The sequence below is a fragment of the Acinonyx jubatus genome, chromosome E3 (assembly GCF_027475565.1).
Source record: "Acinonyx jubatus isolate Ajub_Pintada_27869175 chromosome E3, VMU_Ajub_asm_v1.0, whole genome shotgun sequence".
Classification (NCBI taxonomy): Eukaryota; Metazoa; Chordata; class Mammalia; order Carnivora; family Felidae; genus Acinonyx; species Acinonyx jubatus.
Window position 1 is genome coordinate 38,508,505 of NC_069398.1, and position 14,861 is coordinate 38,523,365.

General features: G+C 52.4%; 1 protein-coding gene across 6 annotated transcripts in view; it reads left to right on the top strand.

Moving 5' to 3' along the window:
• The first annotated feature begins 552 nt into the window (after nucleotides 1-552).
• PDPK1 (3-phosphoinositide dependent protein kinase 1) overlaps nucleotides 553-14,861 on the top strand; it is a 79,589-nt gene continuing 65,280 nt past the window's right edge. The window contains exons 1-2 of one of the 6 annotated variants that reach the window (XM_053213407.1): nucleotides 553-964; nucleotides 12,679-12,869. In XM_053213407.1, the coding sequence (XP_053069382.1) occupies nucleotides 667-964; nucleotides 12,679-12,869 (489 nt within the window). In that variant the 5' untranslated portion in view covers nucleotides 553-666. Of the gene's footprint in view, nucleotides 965-5,260; nucleotides 5,406-12,678; nucleotides 12,870-14,861 lie in introns of those variants that run through there. The other 5 variants (XM_053213406.1, XM_027043517.2, XM_053213408.1 and 2 more) reach the window with 5 other exon arrangements.

The following is a 14,861-nucleotide window of genomic DNA, read 5'->3' on the forward strand; positions in this document are numbered from 1 at the left end:
CCCCATGTCTCCGTACGTCCCGGAAGAATTGGAATCCTGGCTCTGCCCTCAGCTAGCTATGGTGCCCGGCCTTGAAAATGGTCCCCGGCGATCCTACTTCCGGGGATCCACACCCTAGCAGAGTTCCCCCCCACCCATGTGGTGCTGGGCGCCTTTGTGTGAGAGTGTAAGAGAAGTGAGGTAGATCCCTTTGGCAATTGGGGTGTAAAAGTCATTGTGGATTCTATGCTGGTGTGCTCTCTTTCTCTGGAATCATTCACTCTGGGGAAAGCCGGCTACCATAGCATAGGGATACTCAGGCAAGCTCTGTGGAGGGGCCACCATGGTGAGGCACTGAGGCCTCCACCAATATCTGAGTGAATGGGCCACCTTGGAAGTGGTCCCGCCTGTCCTCGTCAAGCCTCCAGATGACTCAGCCTTTGCTGATGTCTCGACTGCACATTCCTGAGAGACCCTGAGCCAGAACCACCCGGCCAAGCTGCTCCTGGCTTCCCGACCCACAGAAACCATGAGATCATAAAGGTTTGTCGTTTCGTGTCTCTGAGCTTCGGGATAATTTGTTACATAGGGCTAGGTAACTAATACACGAGCTGTGTGGCGAGTGCCACAGCCTCTGGACCAGGGTTTTCTCCCTTGTGCCATGACGGTTTGAGGAATGAGCGAGAGATGGGTGAAATACCATGGACCATGGGGGGCACAGGGCCCGGTTTGCAGTGGGGGCTCCCCCGGCTCCAGGCCATGTACATAAGGCAGCCTTCCAGCCCCTCCCAGGATGGTATGGGCATCCCCCGTTCCTCCTTGTGTGGAACACGACCTGACGATGTCAAGCCAGGCCTTGCATTCTTGGCCTCGGGTCACCCTTCCACCAGGGACAGAGGCATTGGGCAGGGTAGGGAGAGAGGAGAGCCATGGGCTGTCCCTCTCCTTCCTCCAGCCGGGGTGCCAGTAAACTGTGTAGTGCCAGGTGAGTCCATTCCCCCTGCTGCCCACTGTCCCGGGACAGGCAGCCACACCTGACTCACAGAGAGGGTGCCCTGCCTCTCCCTGGGTAGAGAGGGGTGGCCTGGCCTGGCCTTGGCTTGCACACTGGCTGCCATTGAGGGCCCACGAGAACTAAGCACTGTCCTTGGTTCCTCTTTCGACTGCTCCTCCCTGCCCTGCCCCTGCAGCCTGCTCCCCTGCTTTCCCCTCTCCTCTCACCCCTTCCCCTGAGGCCGGCAGGGGTGCCGACTGCACCTGCTGCTCTGGTGGGCTCTGGCCTTCTCCGTGTACTTTTCCCTCAAGGTTTTCCCCCTCCCCGTTTCTCTTTGAATTGCTTTGGTGTGAGCGACTCTAACTAAAAAAAAAAGGTTGAAGACCTCGGTCCCTATTCTGTGACTTGCTTCTCTGCCTTTGGGCTCTCGCTTAGACCTTCCCTCTCTTCTTTTCCGTAGCTGCATCGAATTCTCCAGGATGAATATCCCATAATGTGTTTTACCATTCTCTTGTTGATGAATGTTCTGGTTATTTTTTCTTTTCTTTCCTTTTTTTTTTTTTCTTTTTGTTAAAGCTCTGCTGTTATAAACATCCTTGCACAGTTTTACAGTCATGAGTGAGAGCTGCTTACAATTTCCAGAGAGAAGATACATCCATTTTATTAATTTTTATTTGCATCAGTGTTGAAGAGACCAGATAGTTCCTTTTGGTTTTTTTTTTAATGTTTATTTACTTTTGAGAGAGAGAGAGAGAGAGAGAGAGAGCATGTGCACATGGCGGGGAGAGGTGCAAGGAGGGGGGGACGGGGAGAGACGGGGGGGACGGAGAGATTGGGAGAGAATCCCAAGCATCAGGCTCCATGTCTGGCACAGAGCCTGACTCGGGGCTCGATCCCACAACCCTGAGATCATGACCTGAGCCTAAATCAAGAGTCAGACGCTCAACTGACCAAGCCACCCAGGTTCCCCAAGAGGCCAGAGAATTCTAAACAGACTTGTAATAATAGCAGCCCCTGCCTCACCTCACCTCTCGTTACTCACATCCTGCTTACTACTCTTTAAATGTTCTTCCTGATGTTTATGTCCGTTGTTTTGTACTTTGTCTTTTTTTTTTTTTTAAGTTTATTTATTTTGAGAGAGATAGAGAGAGTAAGAGCGCGGGCACACCAGTGGGGAAGGGGTAGAGAGAGGGAGATAGAATCCCAAGCAGGCTCTGTGCTGTCAGAGCAGAGCCCGATGCTGGGCTTGAACTCATGAACCGTGAGATCATGATCTGAGCTGAAATCAAAAGTTGGACGCTCAACCAACTGAGCCATCCAGGCACCCCTGTACTTTATGTATTGACTCCTCACGTACAGTCACTGTCTATTGCCTTTCTGTTACAAGGGATGAGGATTCAGCTCTCTCAGGCCCCCGTTCCTCTCTGGGTCCCTCCGAGGTAGAGTATGGTAACTGCCGGTTGAAGCAGTGCGTCTGTACTGTGACTGTAAATGTGCTTCCTCCCTGCTCTTATCCTGGGGTTTCTCATTAGTCTTTTAAAATTGCACCCCATCCCCAGGCACTCCTGAGTCCCCACTGGTTTTCTTTCTCCCCTATGGCACTTGCTATCTTCTAATATGTCATAAGACTTGCTTATTTGATGGTCTCTCCCACCCTGCCCTTCCTCCCCGCCCCCCCCCCCCCCCCCCCCCAGTCCCCAGTGGCATCCGACTCTCACAAGAGCAGAGATTTTTGTGTTTTAATCACTGGTGAATTGTCAATGTCTAGCACAGTGCTTGGGATGGAGGGGAGACTCAGTGCTTACTTGCTGGATGGACAGATCCTGGGACTTTCATTCACCACCCTCCTGTGTGTTTTGTTTTTTTTCCTGTTTCCTGATCTCGCGTCTTCTTGGTTTACCGCGTCATTTGGTGGAGCACATCAGTCGGTAACTTTCTGGGAAAGATCGCTCTTGATGTGTATTCTTTAGACTCTAAAGCTCTGTATTTATTTACAATTGCATTTAGTGTACAGTCTGGCAAATTTCACATGTGAGATGGTAATAAATACTGAGTATCTCATAGGATTGTGATGAGAATTTAGTAACATACGTCTAATGGTCAGCGTTCTCTGAGGATAAGTTGTCATTACTTTGCGAGGACTCAAATAAATACAAAAGAAGGGTTTGTTGGGAGGCAGCTGAGTGCAGTGGCCAAGAGCAAGGTGGTGGTGCTGGTCAGCACTGGTTTGGAGTTCTGTGCTCTGTGACCTAGTAGCTCTATGGCTGAGAGTAGGCAAGGCACCGAAGCCTCAGTTTCCCCAAGTACAAGATAGAAATGGTCATAGTACCTACTGCTCATGGAGCTGTTGTGGGTAAAATCAGATATGCTGATTTTTATAGGAAGTAAGGGTTATGATGCAGAATGTTTCCAGTGTTCTCAAGTATCGAATGTGGCTTGCTTTGGTGGCAAGAGCTGGTACCTACTTTGACCTTGTCTTTGTGTTCACTGAGGGTTAGTGTCTGGAGTGGGGTAAGCAATTGGCAGTTTGCAGCATGTATCAAAAGTCGTGAGAGGAATCCCTGTACTTTGACCCAGCAATTCCTTCTGCTAAGAATTTATCCGAAGGAAATAAAGGTGTGCTTGAATTTAAGCGCAGAGCTTTGTCTACGAGGAAGACGTCTGGGAACCACTTCGGTGTCAGGAGGGAACTTGATCAATACATGGGTCTATAAACTCTAGGCTTCCTCCAGTGGAGTCCTCTGCAGTCCTTAGAAGTGGGCAAGATGGCAGTCAGGTGCGGGAGAGCTGTACAGGATATGAAATGAAGACAGTGTTAAGTGAAAAAAGTATCAAACCTGCATAAGCCCTTTTGGGGAGTAGGAGTTACATTTACTTTTTTACTGTTCTTTAAGGTGCAGAACACTCAAAGTTTGGACAAGTAGAGGCTGGACGGTCTAACGCATAGTCTCTGGCATATGGATATCAAGATCCAGGCTGTGGCTCTACAAGACCTAGGGCCAGTTACAGAACTCAGAATGCCTCAGCTTCCTCATCTGAAAAGTGGGGCAGTACTAGCAAGGATACTTGTTCAGAGATTAGGCATGAAAATTCTTTACTAAGAGTAAGTGCTGGCTCAACGTTAGCAGCTATCACTGCTATTCAAGAATTAATTCTCGTTAGTGGGATTATGGATTAATTTATCTAATTAGTCTCTGTACTGTCTAAATTGTTATTAAAAAATAAACGTATTTCTTTTGGGAGTAGAAGGTTATTTTTTTATTTATTGTAATTAAACATTTTTTTTTTAATGTTTATATTTGAGAGCGAGCGAGAGCGAGCGAGAGCGAGCAAGCAGGGGAGGGGCAGAGAGAGGAAGAGAGCGTGAATCTCAAGCAGGCTTGGAGCTGTCAGGGATGCTGGGCTCAGGTCCACGAACTGTTGAGATGACCTGAGCTGAAGTCAGAGCCCAACCGACTGAGCCCAGGCGCCCCAGAAAAGGTTACTTAAAAGTATGCAACCTTGAGGTGACGAAGATGATTCTGATTTTTTTTTTAAGACAGCCTGGTCACAACAATGTGGATGTACTTTATACCACTGACCTGTGCACACGGCATGTGTTCAAATGGTTAAGGTGTTAAATTTTATGTATATTTTACCACAACTAAAAAAAACCCAACAATAACACCATCATCATTAACAACTACAAAAAAATTCAACACCATCATTATCATCCACAACTACAACCCCCCTCCCCCAAACCATAAGCAAAGAAGAAAGTTCTGAAGGTGTCCCTGGGACTGTCAGCAGTGATGCGATGGGACTGTTTTCTTCCAAATTTATATTTGATTTTGCAGCCCAAATTTCCGTCTGTGAACACTTCTCAGTTTTGTAGCCAGCAAAGTTGCGTCTCTCGGTGTTTACGCAGAGCCCGGCTCCCGGTCCGAGCCCAGCCCCGCCGCTGCCTTGGGCGTGACCTTGGCCAGCTGAGTGTTGGGGGGCCCTGCGAGCCTCAGTTTCCCACTGTGGGAGCCAGGGATGACAGCTCCCCTCTCTTCCCGCGCGGCCCCGCCCCACGGCCCCCGGATTGGCTCGCGCGGGTCTCCCCCGCGTCCGAAACGGGGCCGGGCCTCTCCCGCTCGCCGGGCCCCAACCCGGAAATGCGGCTCGGAGGCGCCGGCAGGGCTGACCGAGCCGCGACGGAGCGACGGCGGGCTCGGCCAATGGGCGCGGGCGGCGGCAGCGGCGGGGCGGCGGAAGTCCCGCCCGGCGTCGCGCGGGGGCGGGGCGGCGCCGGGGGCGGCGGGCGGCGGGGCGGGCGCAGGATGAGGGCGGCCATTGCTGGGGCTCCGCCGCGGGGAGGAGGACGCTGAGGAGGCGCGGAGTCGCGCAGCGCTGCGGGGGAGGCGCCCGCGCCGACGCGGGGCCCATGGCCAGGACCACCAGCCAGCTGGTGAGTGCGCGCCGGCCGCTCGGGCGCGCCGGCCCGTCGCCCGGCCAAGCGCGGCGGCCGCCGGGCCCCGGTGAGGCGGGGCGACCCCGGGTCCCGAGGGCCGGGCGGCGCCTCACCTGCGGCCGGGCGGCCGGGCAGAGGACCGCGGGCTTCGTGAGGGCGCTGCTCGGCCGTCGCGGGGAGCCCGGACCCCGGCGCGGCGGGAGCCTGCCCGGCGGGGGCGCTGACAGACGCGCGGAGGGCGGGGGAGGCCGGGGAGGTGTCACTGGCCTGTCGCGGTGGAAGTGCTTGGAAAGTTTGTTTTCGGCGCGCCGCGGCCTGGAGCCGAGCCTTTGGACTTACCTTTCGTTCCGTCTGCGGAGGAACCGCCCTGGGCCTTCACCTGGAAGGGGGGGTCCCAGTGCCTCTGCCGCAGCGGAGCAGGAGGTACGAGTTCTTGCCCGGAGCACCTGATGCCCCGGGCCCCCCGAATTCACGCCTAGGATGGAATGTGATAGACTGCTGTCCCGGCCTGGCCGAGCGGCCACGGGTGCCTTTCCTGCCTCGGGGCTCTTCTCCAGCCCCGGCATCGAGAGTGGGAAGCCCCAAGGGGGCCGGACTTGAGCCTGCTTACCGGGGGTGGGGATTTGGTGGTGGGGGGAGAGTGATCCTGACGGGGAGGAGGGGTTTCAGGGGAAAATAAAAGGGAAAAGCACTTGTTGGGTTGAATGTTTTTGCTTAAAAGTGTTTCCACGTCCCCCCCCCCCCCCCGCTGTTGCTAAAAGTATCTTGAGCGTTTTGATGTTTTCCCGGTGTTTGAGTTGGGGAGTTGCGAAGGTGTTTTCACGATTTATACCTTGGGCGCAACTGAGAAGTGGGTGCAAAATTAGGTTCCAAAGGCAAGGGAAAATCAGTTAAATGAAAGAAGACCCAGGAAATGGACCCGACTCCTTGTTTTGCAGCGTACAGCTTTGTGGTGGCGGTTCTTAATCTTTTTTTTTTTTTTGCCGGGGGGGGGGGGTGTCTTGTACCCCTTTGAGAATCTGACGGAAGGAATAAATCCTCTCCTGAGATTAAAACACAGAGCCGCCCCGCATTTTGTAGTTACTTCAGCTGGTTCTTGAACCTTCTGCAGCTCCTCAGTGGACTTCAGGCGGAGAACACCGTAGGGATGGGTGACGCTCCAGAGCCGCAGAGGAGGACCTGTTCAGTTCAGAAAACGGTGAAAGGGAAAGGGGCCGTCTTTGGCCGTTGCGACATGTGGCCGTACCCTGGGGTGTCTGGGCTGACAGGCAAAAACACGAAAGAGGCTTTTGGCGAGCCTCAGTGGAGGCCGGGGGTGAGCACGATCCCAGAAAGCGTGTAACACGAACCGTCCCTACAGCGGTGCTGTTGGGGCGCAAGGTGCGAACTTTGCTGGAGTCCTCGGAAGGGGCAGAGAGCACATTTCCTCACCGTCTTGGCCCTTCGCGTGATGGGCGGTCGATATCGGGAGTTTTCTCTAGTAAGCCGTCTTCTTAGCGCGGAATTGCTGGCATCCATGGAGGGAAAATGAATCTGGGTACGGCGGAGACACCTCGCCGCCGTCAGGAAGCCAGAGGAGCAAGGCTTTTGTTGGGTCCCCCCTGCCGGGTGAAGATAGGCCGTATTTCCCCTCCGTGATGGCGCAGGTGCCCCCAGCATTGGCTTTTTCATCCGAGGACAGATAGGCTTGGCGCTTCTGACAGTTCGGGTCTGGATTTTCAAGGTGGCACTGTGGGAGAAGCCCGTGGCCCAGCTGTGGATCGTGCCACTTTTCTGAGCGTGCGCCGCCAGCAGGGGGGCACTACCGTGAGGTCTGAATGTGGCCTAGCCTGCTTGGATCCTCAGGTGGGCCGAATGCTGTCCATACCGCGTACTGAGCACGAACTTTGTTTTTTAAAATTTTCTCTAGTTTTTTTGAGGGGGGAGGGGCAGAGAGAGGGAGGGAGAGAGTCCCAAGCCGGCTTCACGCTCCAACTCACAAACTGAAATCCTGACCGAAGCATGAGATCACGACCGGAGCCGAAATCAAGAGCGGACGCTTAGACGACTGAGCCACCCGGGGTCCCCTGTTGAACACTTACTTTAAAAAGCAGGCACTTTTCCAGATAGCTCCCGCCGTGTTGCTTGATTTCCGTTGACAGGGTGGGGTGAGGTCGGTGTCGTTCCCGTTTTACGGGCGTGGAGACCGGGAGACCGATGGATGGGGGGTAAGTATCTACCTGTTAAACTGAGCGCCTCTTGAACCGACTGAGCCGCGGCAGGGCCCCGGGCTCCCCTCTGCCCCCTCGCGTGGGGAGGGCCCTGAGGGCCGGCCTGGCGGGGGGCTCGGACGCCACTTGGCTTGAGGAGGTCCTCGGTGCCACTGCCCAGAACGTCTTTCCCGGGGTTGTGCCTGAGTGTCCCGACGGTGCCGTGCTGGAGGCAGGAGGGACCTCTTCACGTGGAAGGACCGCACACTTACTTGTTTCTCGGGGCAGATGGCTGAACTCTGTGACCCCTGGAGCCCATTTCGGCCTCACACTGTCAGAAAGCAGCTGTTTGGAAAGAGGCTCCGCTTCATCTGTGTTTGGGGGCCGCTGTTCTGAGTGGGGGAGGCTCGGATTCCTCCCTCTGGGAGACCAGGGCTGCAGTGACTTTGCTGGAGGTAAAGCGGGAGACGCTTCTGCGAGCGTGGCCACGTCTGTGCGGGGAGGCGGTTGGGAGAGCGGGGGACATGGAAAGGAGTGGGTTCTGAGTTCCACACGCCTTTTTGGGTAGCTCCCTCTCATCGTGGTCTCGGGCGGTGTGATGTGTTTCTGTCCCCGCGACGCCCCTGCAGAGCGGGCAGGGTGAGGTCCCCACACTGAGAGGTGGGAGCGTGGGTTTGTCCTCTTCCGACAGGGTCTTGCGGGAGGGAGCGCGGCGGCAGCCTGTGTAGACGCGGGGCCTGAGCAGAGGCCCTGGGCAGCTCTTCAGAGCAGGCCTCGGCCTCTAGGCCGCCTGTAGCCCAGTTTTGGTGAGGAAGAAAAGGCGACCCCAGGGCGTGTCTTCCCTTCGTGCCGTGTCCTCATCCCCGAGTCGCGCGACGTGGGGTTTGGGAGCGTGGAGGGCGAGGGTGTGATGAAGGGGGAACCGCTGTGGAAACGGGGTGAGCGCGCTCCGTCCCCTCCGAGTCGGTAGTGTGGAGAGCCCTCCCTGGCAGTGCACTTGGACCTTTCCTGAGGAGAATTTTCCGTGGAAATGGACTTTGGTGGGATCCCATGTGTGGCTGAGGAACATTCGATGCAGAAATGACTCCCTCAGCAGGTGTGAGGGCTGGGACGGACGTGTGCGAGCTCTGCCCCTGCCCTTTTGATGACAGCTGGCCGAAGAGGTGAGGAGTGCAGTTGTTTTGAAGGCAGGTTCAAAGGGCAAATCACCGGGGAGGAAGTGCTGGTGTGGAAAGGAAGTTTTGGACGGGTATCATTCAGGCCTTTTTAGTAGTGCCTTCTTCTGTAACTGGGTCGTGTTTAATCCCGGACCCTTTGAAACATTGCTGGATTATCGAGAACCGGTTTTGTATCCAGTCTCTAGCTGAATCGACAGGCAGAGTTGATTTCCTTTCCTTTCCTTTTATATGTATTTATTTTTGAGAGAGAGCGAGCGAGCGAGAACGTGTGTGCGCGTGTGGGTAGGGACGGGATAGAGAGATAGGGAGACAGAATCCCAAGCAGGCTCCACGCTGCCAGCGCAGAGCCCAACATGGGGCTTGAACCCCCAAACCGTGAGATCACGACCTGAGCTGAAATCAGATGCTTAACTGACTGAACCACCCAGGCACCCCAGAGTGCGTATTTTCGAGTGATGGGGAATATGTTCTGCTGATAGTGCCTTGGATATGAAAGGCCTTTCAGGTTCGCGATGGTTCTTGGGGATCTGTTTTCATCGCTTGACTGGTTGCATTTATGTAGTTGCACAGAGTCTGTTTCCATCCTCTTAGACTGGAAAATTTTCCTTACTTAAACTGAAATTTTTACTCCAAGAAATTCCAAGTCCTTTTGAATGTCTTAAGACAGATAGTTTGTTATAAAGGATTTACATTTGTGGGTTTCAAATCCCTCATCAGAGGAACCGATTCAGGTTTCTGTGTAAATAGTTGGATTGCACATAGGCCCACAGAAGTAGAACTGACCGCACCGCAATCTCGGTGCGCGGAATAGACGGCCACGGCCTACCTCAGCAGCCCCTGCCCGGACGCACGGCCCGCAAAGCAGACAAGGACGGTTTGCATTTGGAGTGTTGCCCAGGAGCCTGATGAAGGTGGGCACATAGTTCCTGGTGGCCTAGTGACCTCCTCTGCCCCACAGACGAGATCAAGTGTCCTCTGCACCAGCCACTGTACTTTGAATCAGCTTGCAGCCTTCAGGGAATTGCAGTATTTAAAGGCATGTGTGAAGGTGTGTCTGGATGCCAAGCAGGGTTGTTCTGGAGGTGTGTGCCTTCTGCATGTTGGTGGAGCTGGTGGTGGCAGGTCTGCCCGCACTGGAGAAGGCTGGAGAGGCCCATGTGCAGGCAGCTGCGTTGTGTGTGTGTGTGTGTGTGTGTGTGTGTGTGTGTGTGTGTGCGCGCGCGCGCGCGCATCTCGGAAGTATCTCAGAATTCATCTGGCTGAAGCTTAGCTGTTACAATGAAATCATTGTTAAAGTCTCATTCTTCAACCTGTTTTTCTCTTTTGGAATTAATTGTACTGCAGTGGGAGTTGTATCTCAAAGCGACAGCTGTATATTGGATGCTGTCAGAGAAGGCTGATAAGATTTGCAGGGAAGCTTGAAGCCTTACAGAAATTGTTGTTATGTGCTTTGACCTGCCGTGGTACCTGTGGGAAAAGGGGCCTGGAGTTAACTTTTCTGTTCTCCCTCCCTGTTTCTGAGAAGCTGGGAGGACAAAGCCTGCAGTGGACCTGGGAACTCTGTGCCACCCAGGAGGAAAAGGTTCTACCTTGCAGATCTTGCTCTTAGACCCAGTCTGAAGTAGAGGCTCTGGATGCTCCCCTACAGTTGAAGGAAGTGGCTTCATCTCAAGGGGTGGCCATATCGCATTCTCATCACACACTCTCCCCTGGCAGGGCCGAAAACATTGACACAGTTTGTTCCTAGTCCCCCTTTCTCGGTGACTGGGAAGTGAGCACTGCTGGAAGGGTGCCTCAGTTCCAGCATTCCTAGGACTTCCCTGTCTCTCCTAGCCTGTCCCTTTGCTCCTCCTCGATGAGAGTCCCTTCTCGGATGCACCTGCCGAGTGCCCTGTACAGCCCAGGTAGTGTCCAGGGTGTTCTAAGCTGCCGGTTTCTCCTCTTCAGGCTCTTCCTCTTTGCCTGAAGAAATTCCCCCAGTGGAAACTACCCCCTTGGTGACCGTGAAGCCTTTTCTGAGTGATCAGCTTCTTTGTGTGTGTCCCACCCACCCCTGCCCCCACCCACCCCTGCCCCATCCCTGTCCGCTTTGGTCTGCAATAGTTTTATTATATAGTCAGTTCTGAAACAGGTTCTGTGCCTTGTTTTGTCCTTGTCTTTCTGAACTTTGAGGCTCTGGATGGCTTTGGTTACTGTCTCATCTTTTCTGTTCATGGTTCTCATGCCTGGACTTCCAGTAGTATTTGTCACATACCCATTTATCTTCCCATTTTTGCCATTTGTTAAAAGCATGTCAGAATCCTACATGTACATTCTGATTCCCTTGCATTTAGAGCTGTATATGCTCAAGGGGTGGAGGGCTTCATCAGAAACTGTTTGTTCCCTATTTAATGCCCCGTTTGCAAGCATTCCAAACCAGGAAGAAGTCAGACGCTTAAAAACATGGATTCATGTTCCACTCTTCTGTTGTCTAAGGAAATACAACTTAAGAAGGAGATATTCTCTTTTTCCATGTGTATATTATATCACTTACCTGACCCTTGAAAGGTTATATTTCAGAGGTACCCATTTCTTTTCGTAACTATAGCTCCTTGCAGGTTGGGGACCAACTGTTGGGTTAAATCTGGAGTAGCAAACTACTTACGTCAAACATACAGTATTTGAGCTGAGGCTTTTCATGTTGGCACTGCCGCCGTGGTGGGCGAGTCCTGCCATGGACCACTGTCCTCGCGTAGCCAGACCCTGAGTACCGAACCTGTAGAAGTGCCAGCCGCCAGTGTCGGTGATGTGGACTGTGCGCGAGAGACAGCTACTCTCAAGGCAGTTGCTTTCTCGTTAGGAGGACTTTTTCCTTGAAGATTCCTGAGGATGAGGGTCACCCTAGCAGTCTCTCTGCCCAGAAGCCAAGCTGCTATTCTCTTATGATATAGGGCCCTTAGGGGAAACGGCACATATTTCTCTGCTGCTTTAGGCGAGGTCAGTGAGGGCTTTCTCCAGGCCTGTTATAAAAGTATCCTGTCCTAAAAGGGGCATTAGCTCTGTGGCTAGGTGTGACCACATCCAGTGCCACAGCTCTTCATCCAGGTGCATGAAGCCCCACCCTCCTCGGATGGTTGTGTGGCTGATGGTCCTGGGAGTTGTCCATGCAGCCCCCCTTGTCTTAGAGGTTCCCACCGTGCACTTACGCATGGATGCTCAGTGAGTGAGAGAGCCACCAACCTAGCAGGAGGGCAGGAGTGACAGGTTGCGTTAGACCCAGCATGGGCCAGCACTGGCCGTTAACAAGTGCAGCATGGGTTCCTCCTTCGGGAAATGATGGGACCAGCCCATTCTTTGGGAAAATTGCCCAGACGCTGGTTTTGCTCAGCTCTGCTCTTAGGAAGGTCTGATCTGGAGAGTCACGGCAGCCAGACCCTGTGGGGGCAGGTGAGGTAGCAAGCTAACTTACTAGGAAAGCTGAGAAGCTTGATAACTGCTTGTTTCTGGGCTCTTGTCATTATTAACTGGCTTCCTTCCTCGAGGGTAAGCCCTGAGCTCTTCTGCATTTTTTTCTCTGCAGTGAGTGGCCCATGACTTAGGCTGGACAGGAGGCTGAGAGAATAATCTGTCCTCTCAGTGCATGATCTCTGAAGCTCAGGATTTACTGCCCCCCTTTTCCATTGTCAACTCATTTTTTTCTTCCTGCAGTTTGGCATTTTTCTTTGATGGGTTTTTTTTCGTTCGTCAAAATTATAGTCTTCTACTGATTGTATGTACATAGCTGGTTATTATCAGATATACAGCTTTAAAAATGTGTATCTAAATATAGATTTTATTTGTGAATGCATTTTATTCTCATTCCTAAAAAAAGAAAACAAAACGTGTAATCTAAATGCTTTTTTTGTTGTTGTTGTTTAATCTTAGAAAAGTCTCCTGCCCAGAAGCTGCTGGCACTGTGCTTTGTGTCTCGGGTGGAAGGGGGTGAGGATGGTCTGGTGATGGGAGAAGAGACCTCAACAGAACCAGGCCTCCACACTCGTGGCCTGAAGGAGTCCTTGGGTGAAAAAGATGGCTGCTCAGCGGGTGTGGGACAGCCTGCGTGTGCCCCCAGCCCTGTGAGTCCCACCAGCCACAGCCCCACCCCAGGGGCCGAGGGGAGACTGGCCCCAAGGGCAGTGAATTGCTCTGCCAGCCTTAGTGGGGCCGCTCCAGAGAGGAGGGCAGAAGAACGTGGACTTATGTGCACTGAGCCGGGGCTTTCCTGGCAGGGCAACCCAGAGGGTAAGGGAGCAGGGGGCAGCCAAGTGTGGAGGAAGTTTGAGGAGGGAGCGCCATGTCTAGCGTTGGGAAGACCAGGAGGGCTGTGCTTGCCTAGGACTTTTGCAGGGAGACCTCTCTGCTCCAAAAACAGAAGGCTTTTGGACGATGCAAGCTAAAGAAGGTGGGGGTGTTAGGAAATTTATTCTTAACTCTTTCTGTTAGTTTTTTTCTTTAAGTGTATTTCCTTCAGATTGCTTAAGTTTACTTGAAGCTATCAAAATAGCCTCCAAACAAACATTTTTTTAAAACTTAGTTTTTAAAATTTTATTTTAGAGAGGGGCTGGGTAGAGGGGCAGGGGTGGGGAGAGAGAGAATCCTAAGCAGGCTCCATACTCAGTGTGAAGCATGATCAGGGCCTCATTCCCGCGACCCTGGGATAGGCATCATGACCTGAGCTGAAATCAAGAGTCAGACATTCAACTGACTAGCCAACCAGGTGCCCCACAAAAAAACTTTTTTTTTTTTTTTAAATATATTTTAATTTATTTTTTATTTTTGATAGACCAAGCAGGGCAGGGGCAGAGAGAGAGGGAGAGAGAAAATCCCAAGCAGGCTCCGCACTGTCAGCCTGGAGCCCAATGTAGGGCTTGAACTCACAAACCATGAGATCATGACCTGAGCTAAAATCAAGAGTTGGATGCTTAACTGACTGAGTCACCCAGGCACCCCGATAAACTTGGGGTGCCTGGCTGGCCCAGTTGGTCGAGCATGGGACTCTGGATCTTGGGGTTGTGAGCTCAAGCCCCACACAGGATGTAGAGATTACTTAAAAATAAGATCTTTAAAACTAAATAAATAAACTAAACTTGATTTTGGGGTAATTTTAGATATATATAGAAAAGTTGTGAAAAATACAGAGTTCCCATAAAACCCATCATCCCACCTCCCTTAATGTTAACATTTTTACAGCATATCACTTCTGTCAAACTCAGAAGTGAATGTTGGTGCCACGCTCTGAACTGCAGACCTGTTGGGGTTTCATCAGTCCTCCTCCCCCCGCCGCCCCCACTCCCCACCACTGTCCTCCTGTTCTATGATCCCATCCAGGAGCCACGTTCATTTAGTTGTTTCCTTGATTTCCTTTGGTCTAGGACAGATTCTCGTTGCATCCAGTTTTTCATGAACTTGATGCTTTTGAAGAGTATTGGTCAAGTATTTTGTAGCCTGTCCCTCAGTTTGGTTTTGTCTGATGTTTTTGGTGATGACACTGGAGTTATTGGATCTGGAAGAATCCCACAGAGGTGGGGTGTCTCTAGTGCATCCTGTCAGGGGTCCACGTGCCTTATTACTGGTGAGACAAAACAGGATTAGGTCTTAATGACTGGAATTAGGTCTATGGCCCTGCTCTGCTCTCTGTTACTTGTTATTTTGTCATAGGATGACCACAGTATTTCTATTTTTTTTTAATATTTTACATATTTTTGAGAGAGAGTGCAAGTGAGGGTGGGGCAGAGAGCGGGGGACAGAGGATGCAAAGTAGTTTCTGCACTGACAGAACAGAGCCCGACACGGGGCTTGAACTCATGAACCGTGAGATTCTGACTTGAGCCAAAGTCGGACGCTCAGCCGACTGAGCCACCCAGGTGCCCCCACAGTATTTCTGTTTTGGAAGGCACTGTCATACTCACCCAGTTGGATACTCCTGAGTTCCATGTGAAGATACCTGGGACCCGCAGGGCTTCTAACTTACACACTGGATCAGAGCTGGCATGGGGTCCAGGTACCTACTTGTTTCGACTGCTTTCTGGTAGCATGAACACTTCTGGGATAGCACAGGGACAGGGATG